This window comes from Arachis hypogaea, chromosome 19 (assembly GCF_003086295.3).
Source record: "Arachis hypogaea cultivar Tifrunner chromosome 19, arahy.Tifrunner.gnm2.J5K5, whole genome shotgun sequence".
In the NCBI taxonomy this organism is placed as follows: domain Eukaryota; kingdom Viridiplantae; phylum Streptophyta; class Magnoliopsida; order Fabales; family Fabaceae; genus Arachis; species Arachis hypogaea.
The window spans coordinates 8790014-8809003 of NC_092054.1; the positions used below are offsets into that span (position 1 = coordinate 8790014).

The 18990-nt window shown below is 31.7% G+C and overlaps 3 protein-coding genes across 3 annotated transcripts; 1 reads left to right on the forward strand and 2 right to left on the reverse strand.

Moving 5' to 3' along the window:
• Nucleotides 1-2403: 2403 nt before the first annotated feature.
• Nucleotides 2404-3443, reverse strand: LOC140182113 (serine/threonine-protein phosphatase 7 long form homolog). The gene is made up of 4 exons (XM_072228224.1): nucleotides 3114-3443; nucleotides 2888-3024; nucleotides 2716-2803; nucleotides 2404-2631 (listed from the first exon to the last, which is right to left on the reverse strand). The coding sequence occupies exons 1-4, from the start codon at nucleotides 3441-3443 to the stop codon at nucleotides 2404-2406; spliced, it is 783 nt and encodes a 260-aa protein (XP_072084325.1).
• Nucleotides 3444-7910: 4467 nt separating this feature from the next.
• LOC112776149 (beta-fructofuranosidase, cell wall isozyme) lies at nucleotides 7911-15159 on the forward strand. Its single transcript, XM_025820177.3, has 6 exons — nucleotides 7911-8042; nucleotides 10762-11627; nucleotides 12258-12416; nucleotides 13959-14194; nucleotides 14354-14444; nucleotides 14775-15159. The coding sequence occupies exons 2-6, from the start codon at nucleotides 10767-10769 to the stop codon at nucleotides 14958-14960; spliced, it is 1533 nt and encodes a 510-aa protein (XP_025675962.2). The 5' UTR covers nucleotides 7911-8042; nucleotides 10762-10766; the 3' UTR covers nucleotides 14961-15159.
• Nucleotides 15160-17884: 2725 nt separating this feature from the next.
• On the reverse strand, nucleotides 17885-18723 carry LOC112776150 (uncharacterized). The gene has a single exon (XM_025820178.3). The coding sequence runs from the start codon at nucleotides 18575-18577 to the stop codon at nucleotides 18083-18085; it is 495 nt and encodes a 164-aa protein (XP_025675963.1). The 5' UTR covers nucleotides 18578-18723; the 3' UTR covers nucleotides 17885-18082.
• Between the last annotated feature and the right edge of the window lie 267 nt (nucleotides 18724-18990).

The window sequence follows — 18990 nt, forward strand, 5'->3', positions numbered from 1 at the left end:
GAGGTTAGTTACCTAATTAAAGAGGAGTACCATTGTTGATCCCGCTGAATTTTAAGAAAAATACTAGAAAAAAATTTTTAGAAAAGAAAGAACTGAAAAATTGATAGATATGCGCGTTGAAATTGAAGATTAGCGTAATAACAAGTTCAAAATCCTAACCTAATTGATTGAAAATAGTAATTGAATTCGAGAAAAATTAAGATTTTAAAATTGGAGAAGGAGAGGTGTATTTGGTGGGATGATGAAAATGACATTGTTATCAAGTTTTAAGAGAAACATAGTATCAAGTATCAATTGAAAAAAAAAGAGAAGATAACATAAATATTAAAACTCTGGTAAAAGAATAATTTATCAGTAATCACGGTATATATCACAAAAATAATTTATCTTTTATTTTAAAAAAAATCTGATAAAATTCACACACACATATATATGTATATATATATATTAATTCATATATTATCAAATAGTTCATATATTTTCAAATTATATTTTATCTTTCTTAAACATTAGTTTTTCCATTATTTTTATCATAATAAGTGTAAAACTATTGAAACATATAAAATTATATAAAACACGTAAAGAAATTAAAATAATAAAAAAACTTTCAAAATAATGAACTAACCAACAATTAAATAATATTAAAAAAAGATTAACCACTTCTGTAATTTGAAATTTTGATCATACCAATTCTCGTCCTCACTTAATCAGTATCTTGAATCCAAAACATAGATTGATAAAAACTTGAAAAAGACCCATTCATCATCTAAGTTAGCTTAGCTAAGGGTTTGTTTGGGTATTATTAGGTTGTTAAAAAATATCTTTAAATAAAAAATATTTTTTTTAGTGTGTTTAATAAATTTTTAATAATAAAAATAAATATTAAAAAATAAAAAAATATTTTTTAAAAGTTATAATTTATATTTTTAAAATATTTTTTACTTAAAGAAAGATATTTTAACATAACTAATAAAAAAATGGTAATTTACTTGAATAAAATAAAAGAGGAAACGTTTACTGAAATGTAACCATTGCAATTTCCTTACCTGCGTGTCCTGATTCATTATTATGTAAACCGTAGTAGGTAACTACGGTTTACAATTTACACATAAACCGTTGTAGGCTGGTACGGTTTATGACTGAGTAACAATGACCATAAACCGCAGTAGGTAATCACAGTTTACGAAGGCAAAAATTTGACCATAAAACCCTCTAACCTGCCACGGTTTATGAATGGATATGTAAATGTAAAAACCCTTGTTAACTGCCACGGTTTATGAAGAGAAGAATTCTATATATATATGAGTGAGATTCAAGCTGTTGAAGAGGAGCATTATCACAATGGCAAGTGAGGAAGAGAATTTTCTTGTCTTAGTGCATTGCTCTGAAAAAATTCAAAGAAGCAAAAAATATGGTGTGAAGTTCACTGACAAAGAACCGTTGAGTGTATTTATCAGTTCATCAAGCACTTTGTCAGATGTAAAGAATAGCATCTTGCAGAAGTTTGGGGTATTTGGGAGCAAGTGGGTGAAAAAGCTATTCTACAAGATTCCCATCGTAGTTGTGTCGACCGGTGTTAAGTATGCTACGTTTGTGATAGCGGCCGATGAAGATATTCAGGTTCTGTTTCATTGTGTTAGGAGTTTTCCGGAGATCAGAATACACGAGCTGTATGCGAAGTTGGAGGTTGGTGTCGATAGTTCTGGAGCATCATCTCCAGTTCATAGCTCGACTGCCGCGGGCGATGCGTCTAGTTCGATGCCTGTGGCCAGACCAACTGTTCTGCAGGTCGCATCCCCTTCCTTTGCGGCTGATTTAGATCGAACGGAGGCAGTTGCTTCTGTACCGATCGAGAATCCTGGGGTCTGGCAGCAGGCATTTGAGGTGGATACTGGTGGTGGCATGATTCATGATGTTCAAGGGTCCGGGAAACCTTATCGAGTAGAGAATGTAATGCGGGACGATGACTCTGACTAGGAGCCTGTAGATATCATTGGGGACAGCGATGATGACACAGGTGCCAATCCACATACACAGCATGGCCCTTCAAGTTCTGGCACATAACAGTACCCTCCACACTTCTCCACTCTAAACTTGGAAGCTTTGGGTCAACAGGCAGACGGAGGTGCTACAATTGGGGGTTCTTCTACAGAATTTCAGATTGGGCACCCTGGGAGGTGCTTGCGATGATCCTCTGTGACGAGCCTCCTCCGTCAACACAATCGGTCTAGGATCATGAAATGCAACATCTGGGGACAGGAATCTGTGGGTCACACGGCACCACCAGTCCAAGTACTCCGCTGATGGACCCGGATCAGCTACTCTATCGACCGGGATGACTGAATCCAGCTTGTTCTTCCAATGCAAATGCCATTCCTGATAATATCTGGGCAACCATCGATCTCAACCCCTTCCATCCTTCGCATGGAGCCAATCTATGTTCAGAGCCAACTGGGGGAGATGTTGAACACCGCCGAACTGCGGTACCACTCTATCCACCTGATGCCACTCTATCGCAGCAAAATATATCAGGCTAGTGACCGCCGTCCATAGCCTACGGTGCTCGTCAACAAGTATCTCCGGATGAACAACAGCAGCAACATCGGGAGCAGAATAAGGCTCCCACACAAACTGTATCGGAGAAGGTAATGTTAGGTAAGACCATCAGAGTAAACATAAACGACTACTTGTAAGAGCAATAACTAATTAACTCACATCACGAACACGCAATCTATCCAAACAAAGGCGTGCAGACACCACTCTTTGATCCCCTGCATCGTTTGTCAGCAGATATGTTGCCCACCTACAAGTTTCATTGAGAGCATTTCATTAGGAATGACAACACATGAAATTGAACAGGTTATCGACCGAAAACAATAAACCATACCTGGATGCCAGTAGAAATCCGAACACATCAAAACCACTAGGTCTGAGACTGGAAAACCTCCAGAAAATCCAAGACTGTAGAAGTTGTAGTGGCCCGGCCAAGTTAACAACGTTTCTGTTTGTCCCACGCAAAGACATCTATATAACCAGGCCAGTGTAGCCGAGCCCCAGTTATATCTCTCTGAGTCGTCCATCTATGCCAAATAAGGCAACCAGCGAAGGTGAACCCGGTTTGCATTCTTGTCCGCAAACAGCTGAGAGGACAACAACATCAGAATATAAGCACGCTCGTATATACGCACGGTCTCTTCACTCGCATCTGTTGGGAGAACCCAAAATCTCTCATGGAACCATGTGTAGCACACCGTCATCTGCTTGACTTTATTCTGTGGCGGTAACTCACCAAACAACTCGCGAAACCACGCCCATGCGGGTCTTCTGTTCTCCGTTAGATTCTCAAAGTCAGTCAGGCACCCACTAACAGCTTTCCCATTGATGGGCAAACCCAGCTGATATGCCACATCTTGCAAAGTGATAATGCACTTCCCAAACGGCATGCGAAAGGTGTGGGTCTCAGGCAGGCACAGACCTACATTGAAGGAGGAGGGGGCATTTGCCCCCACAGGATTTAAAAAAAAAAAAACTAATAAAAAAAATATTTTTTATTATATTATATTTATCCAAAATAAAATATAAATATTTTTTGTATTTTATGTTAAAAAAATATTTTGTTAAACTTAACATTTAATAATAATTATATTGTTAAATTTGATTTAGTATAAAAATAAAAAATAAAAAAATAAACTAAAAAAATAGTGATAATTAATTTTATTATATTAGTTAATTAGTTGATAATTAAATTAAAATTTAGTTTTCTAATTAAATACAATTTAAATTATTAGTGATCTTTTAAAAAATATTTAACATAAAAAAACATATTATCTATATATTAATATACTCTATTAATATTTATTATTAAAATGGTCTTGATTATTGTAATTATTTTGGATAAAAGATTTATTTATACCATAAAAACTATAATAAGTAGATTTTATAATTAAATATAAGATAATAAAAAGTAAAATAATTGTTTAAGAATATATATAAAAAAATATTTAGTCATGTTAAAAATAAAAAAAAAAGTCATTATAAATTATTTTTTTATTATTTTAAATATTATACTAAGTGAAATTATCTTTTTATTATTTTAAATACTATAATAAGTGATTATGTGTATGTTTCTAATTCTTATCAATATGTATAGATAGTTCTAATTTAAAATTTTAAATATGTCTAAATAAATTTGGGTTGGTCCAGTGATTAGCTTAATCGTCCGCTTAAACAAGTGTTGGGAGTTCGAATTTTATTTCGTGTGTGTAGTAATTCATTGACCCTCTTAAATAAAACTCAAAGTCATGATAGATTAATTCTTAACTACTTATTGGATATTGTGAAAAACAAAAAAAATATATCTATACCTAAATTTTATTATTTTTTTGCCCCCCACAATTAAATTTTTCTGGGTCTGTCATTGGTCTCAGGACGCCACCTCTCAACGAATACGCTAAGTAGAGGCTCATCAACCTAGAACCACTGACTGTTCAGCCTAGCTAAGTGATACAATCCCGCGGTCTCCAAATACGGTATAATCTAGTCGTGTAAAGATATATTCTGTTGTCTCCTAACACCGCTAATAACCCTAGTAGGCTGCAACATGTGGATAAGGAAATCCTCAGCATACGAGCAATATTAATAACAATAAATATAATTTAAAAATATTAGTATACACCCACATTGATTTTCTATTTTCTCTAATAATAGTAATAACAATAATGAAACAATAACAATAATAATAACGACAATAACAATAGTAATAATAACAAGAATAATAACAATAATATGAATAATAATAACAATAATACTAATAATAACAAGAATAATAATACTAACAATAACAATAATAATAATACTAACAACTCCCAATAATAATAATAATAACATTAATAATAATAACAATAATCATAATAATAATAATAATAATAATAATACTAACAACTCATAATAATAATAATAATAACAATAATAATAATAATAATAAGGTAGTATAACTAACCTCTTGGTCGATGTTTCCATCCACGTGCGCAATACCATTTAATCGGTACATGCGAGCTTCGTCTTTTATGACTCCACCACCCAAATGGTTCAAAACCTCAAAAATTTTCTCAGATTCTCTCTCAACCTCCCAGATTCAAAAATTTAGGTTTACCACATATGAGATCCGTGATGACTTATCGCAAATTATGTAAACCGTGGTAACCAACAAGGTTTTATGATCACAAAATTTTCTCATAAACCGTAGTAACCAAACACGGTTTCAACCCACCTTTTTTATTTATAATCTATGGTAACCTACTGCGGTTTATGCTCATTATTTCCTACCTGTAAACCGTGCCAACCTCCCACTGTTTATGTATAAATTGAAAAACGTGGTTACCTACCACGGTTTACATAATAATAAATCAGGACATTCATGTAAACGAATGACAAATGTTGCATTTGAGTAAAGAATTTTTTCAATCATTTTAATAAGGTAAAATGCCCTAAAAAAATATTTTTTACATAAAATATCAAAATATAAAATATATTATTATTTATATACAAAAATCAGACACTAATTAATTAGTACGTAAAAAAATATATATTTAAAAAAATAATTATTATAAAATTTAATTATTCTAGTGATTGATTATTTAATTAAAAAATACATAAATTAATATATATATATATATTTTGACTAATTTAATAGTTATTTTTTTTTACTATTTGATAGTTACTTTTAATTATGCATAAAACATTTCTGTTAAAAAATATAAGTTCAAATTTTTTAATCGTATTAAAAAAATCAATCACAAAATTAATTACAATATATATTAGAATACAAATATATATTAAAAATATATAAAATAAATCAAATAATATATGTATATATAAATACTTAATAACTGACGTAATAAATACTAATATTTAATAATATACACGTAATGTTGTTAAAACTCCTAAGAACTTTTTTTAATAATCCAATTGGTACCAGATTCAACTAAATAAAAAATTTTGAAAATACTTGGCAGGCCATGTTCTGCTCTCGCAAAGAGAGGAGCAGCCGAGAAACCTTGTTTATTACTACTTATTACTAGTAAAAGAATTTATATAACGTGTAGTTAGAGGCTTAGAGCATACATAAGTCTTATCACTTAAAGTATTTTGTGAGTTGTTATGGTTAGATTTGATTTTAATCCTATTTAAACTTTGTCAAACAGTCAAAGCATGGTTCGGGGTTCATGATCAAGTATATATCCTATATGATAATATCAAATTATGATTTAGCTTATTAAGATTAAACTTAGTTTATTTAAAATAAGATATAAATGGGTAAGGGTTAAATTTAATTTCATATAGAATATTATTTAATTTTTTCATTAGTTATATATTTTTCTATTATTAATAAATCTCCACCTCACGTTTTCATTTATTATTAATAAATCTCCAAAAAAATTTATTTATAGTAGTTGAAAATAATTACAAATAAAATGTATTTAGGATACAAATTTTTGTCATTTAAAAAAAAAGTGAAAATAGATTCACTTTATTAATTCCCTCTTTATTATTTTTATTTTTTGTCCTAGACTCCTAGTTATCAAACATCTATATATAACAGACTATAATTTACCCTATAATTTATTATAATTATCATAGTTAACCATCACGAGAATCCCAGTGTAATATTAAGGACCATCCTATATATATGTATACCTCATTTTTTTTTTTTGGTGACATATGTATACCTCATTTATTATATCTACAGTTTCTTATTGAAAATTATTATTTAAAAAATATACAAAAGAAGCACAATAATAAAAAATTAAAAAAAAATGAGAGGATGTGATGAGAATATAAATAAATAAAGAGAAATGACAAAGAAAAAAAAAGGGAAAACAAATTAAAATAGTGGGCATATAAGATACATAGATACAAGATTAAAATTAAATAATATAATAATAGCTAGCAACTCCCATATATGTTATTAATTATTACTTATTAACTTTCCGTATCTTATAAGACACAAGATTTAAATTTCTCTTCCATAGTTGACTTGTGAAATCTGACAATACTTTGAATTTATATATATAAAATTTCTCATTTTCCTAGTTGCTTCTCTCATCATCACTATATATTTATTATCTTATATGAATTTTCACTCTGGAATTCAATATCCATTCAACAAATCATCACCCGGTTTTCCGTCATATCATTTAACCATTGGCACATAAATCACTATATATATAAAGAGATACTCCTAGCTACATCGAATTAAACACACATACATAACCACAAACATGATCAAAATTTCTCCATTATTTTGGCTTGTTGCTCTTTTCTCTATCATCTATGTTAATGGTGTTCTTCATGTTGAAGCCACTCACCATCTTTTTAGAAACCTTCAAAGTCTAATTACTTCTGATCATGATGATGATTCCTCTCATCAACCTTACAGAACAGCTTATCACTTCCAACCTCCCAAGAATTGGATAAATGGTATTATGTGTTTGATTATATTTGTCAATTATCATATTTTTCTTGATACTTTTGCTGGTTTTGTTTGTTAATGTAAAGTATATAGGTATTGTTTATCCTTGATAGCAATGCCAAAGAGGATAAATATTAAATAATATCTATTATAAGGTAGAAACTCAGCTGCAGTTGACTTCACGTGAAGTTGATAATCGAGAGCCATTAGATGAAAATTTAGTCAAATCAATCAAATCATCTAACGACTCTCAACTATCAACTTCATGTGAACTTGACTGCAACTGAGTTTTCACCCTATTACAAACTCTTTCTCTTCTTCATAACTTGAAACGATCGAAAAAATTACGACTTAATTCCCTTGCTTAATTAGTTGCTTGTATATATTTATCTGCTCAATTTCTTTCTTTTTATTTTTGGAAACATTATATATATATGTATATTAACAATTTGATCAGTCACTAAAAAAAAATATTAACAATTTGATCCTTTGATTTGCTTCTTGTTTTGATGATTTAACCGGTGGTGCTAAAATGGATGCTTGGGTGTGTTTGGACTTGCAGATCCTAATGGTTAGTTATCTTCCCTCTTTCTTAACCCTCCTTTGCTTATAGTGCTTTATTTGCACTTTATTTACTGAATAATTATAATGATATATGAATGTTTAGTTATATTATTCTTCTGCATGTAGAATAGCTAGCTATTATATAGCCTGAAATTCCACAATAAAAATGATTTATTATTTAAATTTTTTTATAAAGATCAGATGATATTTATTAATTAAATTTATTAAGTTATTTATATATCACAAAATTAAATTAGCCAAAACAATATATTAATATGATAAATTAATTTTAAAGATAAGAAATATCTTAATACTATTTTATGATATTTTAAAAATCATTTATATTAATAAATTAGTGAAACAAGTATTTTTTTTTTAAAAAAACCTTTTAGTTTTTTAAAAATATTGTGAAAGCTAAAAAAAAGAGAAGGAGGATATAAATTTTAAAATTTTTGAGGGGTCATCATGGCTCCCTTATCTCTATTAAGCACCGTTTCCGAATGTAAGGAAATAAATAAATAAATAAATATATTGGCAAACGTTCAAATTCTCCTACCTTATATTAATATTTACTTTAATATTTTAAATTTTAATAAATCATCCCTACTCTAGTATTGTCTTCGATATATCGTCACATTAATAGTATAATTTTTTTTTTATCAATAAATTGAGTTGGGTGTTGTATGGGTATAAACAACCTGGCCCAGTCTACATGAGTGTTTATTAAATATCATATCTCTATCACAATGTCCCTGCCTAGTATATTCTTTGTATGTATAGTTTCAGAAGAAAATAGAAATAATAGTATATATTTTAACATTTATATATAAGAACTTTGGTCAAACTGGTTGAAATTTTCAAATTTAATAAGGATTCAAATATTGATAACAATAATTGAGAAATGTAGAAGAGAGGTCAATAATGAAAATTTTTAATTTAATTTCCAAAAGTTTGTTCATCAACAGCAGTTCCAAAAATATAATAAATCACAACATATATACATGACATTCAGATATTTGGCATATTCATGCGGTAGGGAGTAGGGACAAATTTAATTTTCGGTATCTATTTGATTAAGAAGTTTCTTCCAACCGATCGGCATTTAATTTTCTTATTATAAATATTATGCATGAGGATATATAATAGTTTAAAGAATTAAATTAATCGGTTGTCTTTTCCTAGATTCTTCTTTTTGGAGGAAAATTATATTTTTAAGATAATAACTTTTAAATACTAATTATTAACAATATAAAATTATTGTCAATAAAATATAGTGAAAAAAAATAGAGCGTGTTTAATATAAAATCTAAATGTAAAATGTATATGGTAAAAACTGACGTGAAATCGACTTCCCGTAAAGTTAATACCTGAGAATTGTTAGATAAAAATTTAGTTAAATCAATCAAATCATTTAACGGCTCTCAGATATCAACTTCACGTAAAGTCGATTGCACCTGAGTTTTCAACAATGTATATACAATAGAAGTGTTTGGATATCTTAAAAGTCTTATATAATAACTACTACCTCTAATTGAAAATAACTGTTTAAGTTAGAGGTTTACATTGTAATAAATTATTATTTGTTTGATAAAACTTAGGTAATATTAACAATAGGAGGAGAAATAACATATTAGTAAGTTATGTTATTATATTTTGGTCAACCCTTTATCATAGGGATACTTATATTATAACTAAAAATCGCTGTCACTAATTAGCTTTCTAGATATATTTATTTTTCTAATTATGTGATATCATATTTACATGTAATTGTAAAAATCTGATGGTTAGCACAAATTTTTGCTAGTGCATTAGTCATGCTAAGTTTCTTGTCTCAAAAATCATAAGCTGATGATGTGTCTTCCACCATAATTATAAAAGTGCAACTCATACCACAAATAGAAACACTATCTAAAAGCCTATAATTAATATAAGTACCGTGGATGAAGAGTTTAATCATTTTTTTTAAAAGAGATACACTGAATGCATCTCTGGTATGTTCATGTTGCATCTATAAGTATGACTTTGATTTCGATTTTGAAGATATATATATATATGTTCAACTTATGTCATGTAATAGTATATATAGTTATATATAGTTACTTCATATAAATTTTACTAATTAAGGTAGTAAATAATAACTATTGTTCGGCATAATACACGAATACACTATATCCTATAATTAGTATTTGCTCATATATTCTATTAATTTTAAAAAAAAAATTAATTTTAATGCACTATTAATATAAAATAATTATATATATATAATGATACGTCAGTAAAAATAATTATTTTAAATTTTAATTATTTAAATATTTATCCAAAAGAATCGGTATAATTAAATAAAATTCGTTTATAAAATTAAACTTTTTTTAATGGCAAACTCTTGTGCGCAAACAATGCACTATGCACAGGTGTTGCACAAACCAATTCACTAGCATAAAAAATACCAAAAAAAAAGAAAAGGGTTTAAGTTATTATCTAATCAAATATATGTTTTCACTTATAAAATACTTTTTGAAATAATAGATACAGTAAATTAATAAAATAATATTTTTTATTACATTTTAAATTTTTTTGAGATTTATATGTTTTATCATTCACATTTTCAAAGTTATTTTTGTTGGTAACATCAAATTTTTATTATTATTTTAATAATTTATCCTAATAAAATATGTCCATAATTCTTTTACACTAATATAATATATGTGGCATATTATATTATGTAGGACCAATGAGATATAAGGGATTGTACCATCTATTTTATCAATACAACCCTAAAGGTGCAGTTTGGGGGAACATTGTATGGGCTCACTCTGTATCAAAAGATCTTGTTAATTGGACCCCACTTGATATTGCCATCTATCCATCTCAGCCGTCAGATATAAATGGTTGTTGGTCAGGTTCAGCTACAATACGCCCTGGGGGCAAACCTGTCATTTTGTACACCGGAATTAATCCAAACAATCAACAAGTTCAAAACTTGGCCTACCCCAAAGACTTGTCTGATCCATATCTTAAAGAATGGGTGAAATCCCCGGAAAACCCTTTGATGGCACCAACTATTGCTAACAAGATCAATGCAAGTTCATTTAGGGACCCCACCACAGCATGGCTAGGAAGAGATGGGCATTGGAGGGTCTTAGTTGGAAACAAGAGGGGCAAAATTGGGCAAGCACTTTTATATAGGAGCAGAGATTTTGTTAAGTGGGTTAAAGCCAAACACCCTTTACATTCATCTAACTATACTGGAATGTGGGAATGTCCTGATTTTTTCCCTGTTTTGAAAAAGGGCATTTTGGGAATAGATACTTCTGTGAATGATGATAATGTTAGGCACGTGCTTAAGGCTAGTTTGGATGATAGGAAACATGATTACTATTTGATTGGGAGTTATAATGCTACCAAGGATAAATTTATCCCGGACAAGGATTTTGATAAGAATATTGAAACCGTGTTAAGGTATGATTATGGAAAATACTATGCATCAAAAACTTTCTTTGATGATGGGAATAAGAGAAGGGTGTTGCTTGGTTGGGTCAACGAATCATCAAGTGTTGCTGATGATATCAAGAAAGGATGGTCTGGAATCCATGTGAGTTGGTTTTAATCTCTCTCTAATTTAATCCAAGAATAGTTGATTATTGAAGTTTCTATGAATTATTTGGTTAGATTATATAATTTGGTACGGTCTTATAATATATGCTTTAATATTTGCATGGATAGGGATGTCAAAAATAAAATATTTCACGTGACAGGTAAGAGTCAAACCATTAGTATAGAGATCTAGCCCCACAAACAAAACAATAATAATAAAAAAAATTATTAAGTCCTCTGTTCAAGAAACCAGATTAGCAAATTTATAGTAGTTTATCTCTATTTGTTTAAGTTATATTGACCTCTTCTCGAAGGGAGATTAGTTATATATTTATAGAAATATTTAAAATCATGTAAAATATAAAAAGAAAAATAATAAAAAAAATTCCAAATCATCTTCTAAATTTTAAATAAACAAAATTTTGGATATTTTTTATATTTTTAAATATATATTTAAATTTTTACTCATTTAAAACTTTGGAGGACAATTAAGATAATAAACTAAAAATTTTAATAGTATACATAAATTTAGAAATGATCAAAAGTTAGGTTGAATTTGATAAAGTTTAAGGAAATTATTGTGTGTAGAACAAGTTTTAATAATAAGCATTTTGACATGTATTTGCAGGCAATACCAAGGGTTATCTGGCTTCATGAGTCAGGTAAGCAATTAGTGCAATGGCCAGTGGTAGAAATTGAGAAGCTGAGAGAAAACCCAGTCAACTGGCACACCAAAGTCCTCAAAGGTGGTCAACTGCTTCAAGTTAATGACATCACAGCAGCACAGGTGAATTATGTGTTTTAAATGTTTGATATAGGTTCTATTATTTTTTTAATAATCAACTAATAAATTAATTAATTGAAATAAATATTCAAGCAATTAAATTTGTCAAATTAACAATTAGCTAATACATTGTTAGATAAGGGTGGTAAAACGGGTCGAACTTGTCGGACCGACCCGTCGAACCCGCTAAAAAAGACGGGTCGAACTAGGATTTGAAATCCGTCAAATTAAAAATAGGTTTAATTACTCTGTTGGTCCCTATAGTTTCAGCAAATTTTTAATTAGGTCCCTATACTTTTTTTCCTTTCAATTGAGTCCCTACACTACTTTTAATTTTGTAATTACATCCTTTTCATGTTAAAAATGTTAAAATTAACATAATATTTTTACCAAAATACATGCGGTCAAAGATTTAATTAAGTTTTTAATTATAAATACCTTCAATTTGCGAAGAAATGTTCAGTTAACTCTAATATTTTTTACACTAGGAAGGACTTAATTACAAAATTAAAGCAGTGTAGGGACCCAATTGAAAGAAAAAAAAGTATAAGGACCTAATTAAAAATTTAGTGAAAGTATAGGGACCAACAGAGTAATTAAACCTTAAAAATATTCGCCAAATCCGCATCGCCAAATTTGCAGGTTTTGGTGGGACGGACTGGCTCGTCGGGCACCGCTAATCCGCCATAAAACAGAACGGGCTAGCATTTTGAACCCACTTTAGTTACGGAACGGACCGGCCCGCCCCATTTATGATGCAGGCTTAGGCGGGCTGGGCGGGTTAGGACGGGCCAACCCGCTTTACCACCCCTAGTGTTAAATGAGCAAGTTCATATATATAGGTAGGGGTGGAAACAGGTCAGGCCAGGCCAGGCTTTGCTCTTAACAGGCTTGGCCTGTCATACAGTTGATTGGCCTGAGCCTGGCCTGCAGCCTGTTATAGGCTCTTTATAAAGTACTAGGCCTGGCCTGTTATTCAGTCGGGCCTGGCCTGAAGCCTGTTAAAAGGCCTGCTAATTTTTTTTCACAAAAATAAAAATATTATTTAAAAAAATTATTTTTTAATAAAAATAGTTATATGTAATATGTCATATATTTAATATTTGTAAAAAATTTTAAACTTTTAACATATTTAAAATATATAAAAATATTTATAATAAAATATAATAAATTTAAAATATCTCATAATTTTATTAATAATAAATAATTATTTATATATTTAATTATATTTTAACAGGCTCAGGCAGGCCTGACAGGCCTATAAGGCTAATTAGTGAGCCTGGGCCTGGCCTATTAATTTATTAAGACTTTTAAAAGAGCCTGTGCCTGTACCTATTTTATAACAGGCCAGGCCAGGCCAGGCCAAATACAGGCCAGGCTGCAGGCCCCTGCCAGGCCGCCTGGCCTTTTTCCACCCTTATATATAGGTTCTATTATACGCATTCTATTATTTATGGATGTCAAGTGATGAATCAATCCAAAAAAGAAAAGAAGAGTGTGATTCTTTTCAAACTTCAGATGAATTTAATTATGTGTATTTTGCAGGCTGACGTTGAAATTTCATTTGAGATAAATAAGACTGGCGATGCTGAAGTATTGAACTCTTGGGTAGACCCCCAAATTCTGTGTAGCCAGAAGGGTTCTTCTGTTAGAAGTGGATTGGGACCCTTTGGCCTAATAGTTTTGGCTTCAAAGGGATTGCAAGAGTACACTTCAGTGTTCTTCAGAATATTCAAATACCAAAACGAAAATTTGGTTCTCTTTTGCAGTGACCAAAGCAGGTTTGTAAATGATGTAACTAAATATGATCCACGGAGAAAATAATCTATTAAAGTTATACCATTAACATATTTTAGTGCATCAAACACCTAAGTTCAACCGTATCCATTATGTATTTCCCATATGAATCACTCTGATATTTATAATCATTGCTTTGATAGGTCTTCCTTGAACAAAGATAATGATCTCACCACTTACGGAACTTTTGTGGATGTGGATCCTCTTCATGAGAAGTTGTCATTGAGAAGCTTGGTAAGTTCCAATTTATGCACTCATAAGAACTTCAAAAGAAAATTAATCATACTTCTTCCATTCTCTTTTATTTGTGATAAATAAAAAGGAACTGAAGATATCATTATCCATACAAGTCATGGCTACAAAGAATTTCATCTTTATTTTATTTATTGTGAAGAAAAGGAGGTCACTCTTGCTCTTCCTATTAAAATGGTTAACACTTAACAACCATCAGTGTCATGATCATGATCTATCAGAAACCAATTGCAGCTACTTGACATGTATTATTCCTTAGATCTTTTACTTTTATGCTTCTAATATGAGTTTCTTTTTTCACTTTTTCAACAGATTGATCACTCTGTTGTGGAGAGTTTTGGAGGAGACGGAAAGGCTTGCATCACTGCCAGAGTTTATCCCACACTGGCAATAAATGATGAGGCACAACTATATGCCTTCAATAATGGAACTTCTAGTGTTAAAATCACAAGTTTGAGTGCTTGGAGCATGAAGAAAGCACAAATCAATGGAAACTAAACACAATTACTGGGGAATTGAATTCTGGATTCAGAAGATGAGCATTCATTATGACAATTCTTTTGTGTTCTAATACTTGTCTCCAATGTATCACTAATGTAACATTAATAAGCAAGTCATTCATCTTATGTAGTATTTGATGAAAATAAGACTCCTAAAATTGTTCACCGAGCAATAATAATATATTATTTGTATATCAGTCATTAGCAAACCTTATCATATGTCCTCTTCTAGAAAGCATATACATACCAACTTATTAGCACACCTGGGCTTCCAACACATCATTATATTTTATAAATCAATGACGCATCAGAAATTTGCCTAAGTTTATCATGTAAATACAAACAATTTTATGAAATACAGAATACGTATAGGGAAATACATGTAGATATGGCCATTATTTTTTTGTTCAAAAGATTATCACAGATAACCCAAAAAAAAACACAAAAAAACCCTCATGAAACACAGTTGGAAGCTATAACACATCTTGCAAAACATGGATATAAAGATAATACAGCGGTTGTTAGTTTGCATCCTGTGGACAGATAAAGGAGCTGTAGCCTATAATACATACTACTAATTTATTTTGAACCTTGGACAAGAAACAATACGGCTCCGTTTGTTTGCTGTCTTAACCAGCAATGGACAGAGACACAAAGACACAACAGCACATAGACATGAACATACACAAAATTTTTATCTTGTTTGGCAACATTATACATAACAGTACACTGGTATACACAAATTTATCAAAATGACAAATTTATCATCACCAATAACACCAATGTATCCACAACTACCACTATCCATAGCCACCATCACCATCTACTACCACCATCACTATCATTATCGGATTTATCATCTTCATCATCATCTAATTACCAAAAAATCACTGATAATTTTTTAATAATCACCATTTGTCTCAAAAAAATATAAAGAAAAAAAAAACAGAGAAGACAGAGGCAATAATCACAGTAACCATAACCAAAATTAAAAAAAATCGCAGGAGAATGAAAGAGATGAGGGAGACAGTGAGAGAAGGAGCAGAGGAAGGTGCTGCAATTTTCTGGGTCACGAGCGTTGGATGGCGACACTGACTTGCTGTGTCGAGAGGGTTGGACGATGCTGCGACTCGCTGTGGGTTGGACGGTGCTGTGACTCTGTGTCACGAGGAATGGACGGCGAGGACAACAGATCTGTACAAGTGGGGGCAGCGATGTAGAGGCAGCACAGATCCGAGAAAGGCAACGACAGAAGAGCGCGGAAGAGACACAAATTTAAGAAAGCAAGAAAGAAGAGTGCGGCGATGGAGAGAGAGGACCGTCGGAGGATGGAGGCATGGCGGCGGCGACAAGATCTATGGCAGAGGAGAAGAATCTGGAGAGAGGTAGAAGACTGACGGAGAAGGAAGAGGGAGTAGAGAAAGGGGTTAGGATAGGGTTGAGGTAGGGATAAGGTTGGAATTTTTGAAATTAACTAGGGATAAAAGTGAAAAAAGTTGTGTCTCATAAGTTGTGTCTCAGTGTCTCAGCTTTAAGGAGAGACACTAAAAACATGTATTCTGTGTGTATCTGTGTACCACCGTGCCCATTCAAAAATCGTGTCTCAGCAAACAAACAGTGGACGTGTACCACCGTGTCTATGTATTAGTGTCCATGTCTAAGCAAACAAACGCAGCCTACATGAAGTGTCAATAAATCCATTGCACATAAACATTACTCCTCCCATTCATATCTTCTCTAAATGTGATGCATTCTTCATGTGTTATAAATTGCTGGATTTCAACACTTTAATGGACACATGCATTTACTAACACCAAACAACTGTTTCATGAGATCTTGGGCGGGTACCAAAATTGCCAATATTTTACAAGGACCAAAAGCATAGTAAAGCTGGCATTAAAAAAAAAAAAAAACACATCCAACATTCATGTAGCTTGAAAAAGAATAGGAGGGGCGAAAAGTTCTATGCATCTTGATGTTGAAACTGTGCTTAACTGCTGAACATAACCAACCTTCTTTAATTATTCACAAAAACTAGCATACCTGATACCTCATTCTACTTTAACAATATGTTGCAGCAATCTACCTTTTCCTAGTCCAAAATATACTTAAATTATTCAAAAAACACATTCATCTATCATTGCTTTGAATAGCAAACCATGCATCTAATAAACCACAAAAGTCCCTTTCCTCATGGAAACTGGCACTCACTGATTCATTGACTAGGTTTGTGTCTTCTACCCATTTCTACTAGAAGCAAGGAAACCAAAACTCATAGCAACTACAAAAGAACGTACATCAATTTACCAACCAACAGGTGGTCAACTAAATTTACTTGTTTAACTACTATTGGCTTTACTATGGCCTTAGGATTTCATGAGCTTAACATCTAGAGCCATGATGCCTGTAATAATGGGTGCAATCCCTTATTCTTGGTGCAGTTCTAAAATCTATAAAGAATTAAAGTTGTACTCTCAGTAACAGCAATATTTTTCTCCTACGGAAAGCACTTGACCAAACAACTATTCAAATTAAACACAACACAAAGCACACATCTTGCGCATGTTCAAACCAAACCAAAACTGTGTAATACACCAAAAGAAAACTGATTATTCCAATACTCCTTCAAAAAGACATAACGAACATCATTCCGATGAATTCAGATTTGATAATTCTTGCCAAAAAAGCCCTCTAAATCTCTCTACGTTATTAATATTATTAGCAAAAACCAGCAAATGGATCCCTGAACTATATATTCGAACTATATATTCTACCGTGATCCTCATCCACTTAACAAAATCATCCAAAATCATTCCCAATCTCCAAGTAGCTTTATTCTTTCTATGATTGTTTTCTTTATAATTAAACAAAGTGACCTCACAAGATAACCCACAAAAATGAAACAATGCAGAGTTATCAACATTGCATCACAATACGCAATTGCAGCAGTACTTATGCATATAAAGGAGCGAATACCGGTTCATCGCAAGTCTAAAACAGTACAAATTACAAAATAACAATTCAACAAGTTTCCAATCTTTTCTCAAAGCCATTATTTTTTCACTTAACAAAAATCCCCCAATTCAAGGAAGATAAAAAAAAAAGGGAAAATTTTATATATTAGTTAGTGTCCCAGGGTTTGGGTTCCGGGACGGCGACGACCATACCTTGAAGGTCATGGTTAAGAGTGAGCTGGCAGGCGAGCCTGGAGTGCTTGTTGAGAACCCTAGCCCTCGAATTGCGCTTGAGAACGTACTCTTCTTCATAGGAACGTGGAGGGAGCTTGTCTAGCCATTCTTGGGCGATGTTAACCTCGCATTCGGCGGAGCAGGCGTCGATCTCTTCCAGACGGTGGGAGGCTGGGTCGATAAGGCCCGAGTTGGTTAGGGCTTTAAGGAGGGTGTGGCCTGAAAGGCCCAGAATTTCGTGCTTCTTGCCCTCGAAGTCGATTGCTGAGAGGCGCACGATGCGGTCGGAGACCTTCTTTGAGGAGGAAGTTGAGGAGGAGGTGGAGGTGGTGGCGGAGGATCGGGCGATTAGAGATTTGGCGAGGAAGGAGGAGAGAGATGGAAGACGGTGGGATTGGGAGGTAAGACGTTGGAGAGCGACTGCCATTGCTGAAAAGTGGAAGGAGTCTGTGAGATGACTGAGATCTAATTTGGGAGCAAAGGGAAACCAAGTAAAGTGACTCTTTTTAATTTAGGGATTTTCAATAAGGTGAATTACAGTGTATAGAGGGCGAAAGCTAGTGCACGATTTTTACACCAGAAAAGTATCGAGGAGAACTTGATGAAACTCCTCCATTATTCTATTATTGTCCATGTGATGTTTTTGAATACTTTTATTGTTTTATTTTTTTTACATATAATATAGAAATAAATGAATATAATATTATAAAAAAATAAATATAATATTTATTTAGTAGATTTAGTTATGTAAAATTTTTTGTTGTTATATTATTTGATGAATCAAAAAAAATATTATTTTAAAAAAACTAATAATATATTTTTAATAATATTATTAATACA

Excerpts from the sequence above, each read along its gene's own strand:
- LOC140182113 (XM_072228224.1), bottom strand. The coding sequence starts at position 3,443 with ATGCCGTTTGGGAAGTGCATTATCACTTTGCAAGATGTGGCATATCAG. Across the intron at positions 3,025-3,113 it reads CGGACAAGAATGCAAACCGG|ATGTCTTTGCGTGGGACAAA; the intron begins GTTCACCTTCGC and ends CTGGTTATATAG. Across the intron at positions 2,804-2,887 it reads GGATTTCTACTGGCATCCAG|GTGGGCAACATATCTGCTGA; the intron begins GTATGGTTTATT and ends TGAAACTTGTAG.
- LOC112776149 (XM_025820177.3), top strand. The coding sequence starts at position 10,767 with ATGAGATATAAGGGATTGTACCATCTATTTTATCAATACAACCCTAAA. Across the intron at positions 14,195-14,353 it reads TTTTGCAGTGACCAAAGCAG|GTCTTCCTTGAACAAAGATA; the intron begins GTTTGTAAATGA and ends TTGCTTTGATAG. Across the intron at positions 14,445-14,774 it reads AGTTGTCATTGAGAAGCTTG|ATTGATCACTCTGTTGTGGA; the intron begins GTAAGTTCCAAT and ends CTTTTTCAACAG.
- LOC112776150 (XM_025820178.3), bottom strand. The coding sequence starts at position 18,577 with ATGGCAGTCGCTCTCCAACGTCTTACCTCCCAATCCCACCGTCTTCCA.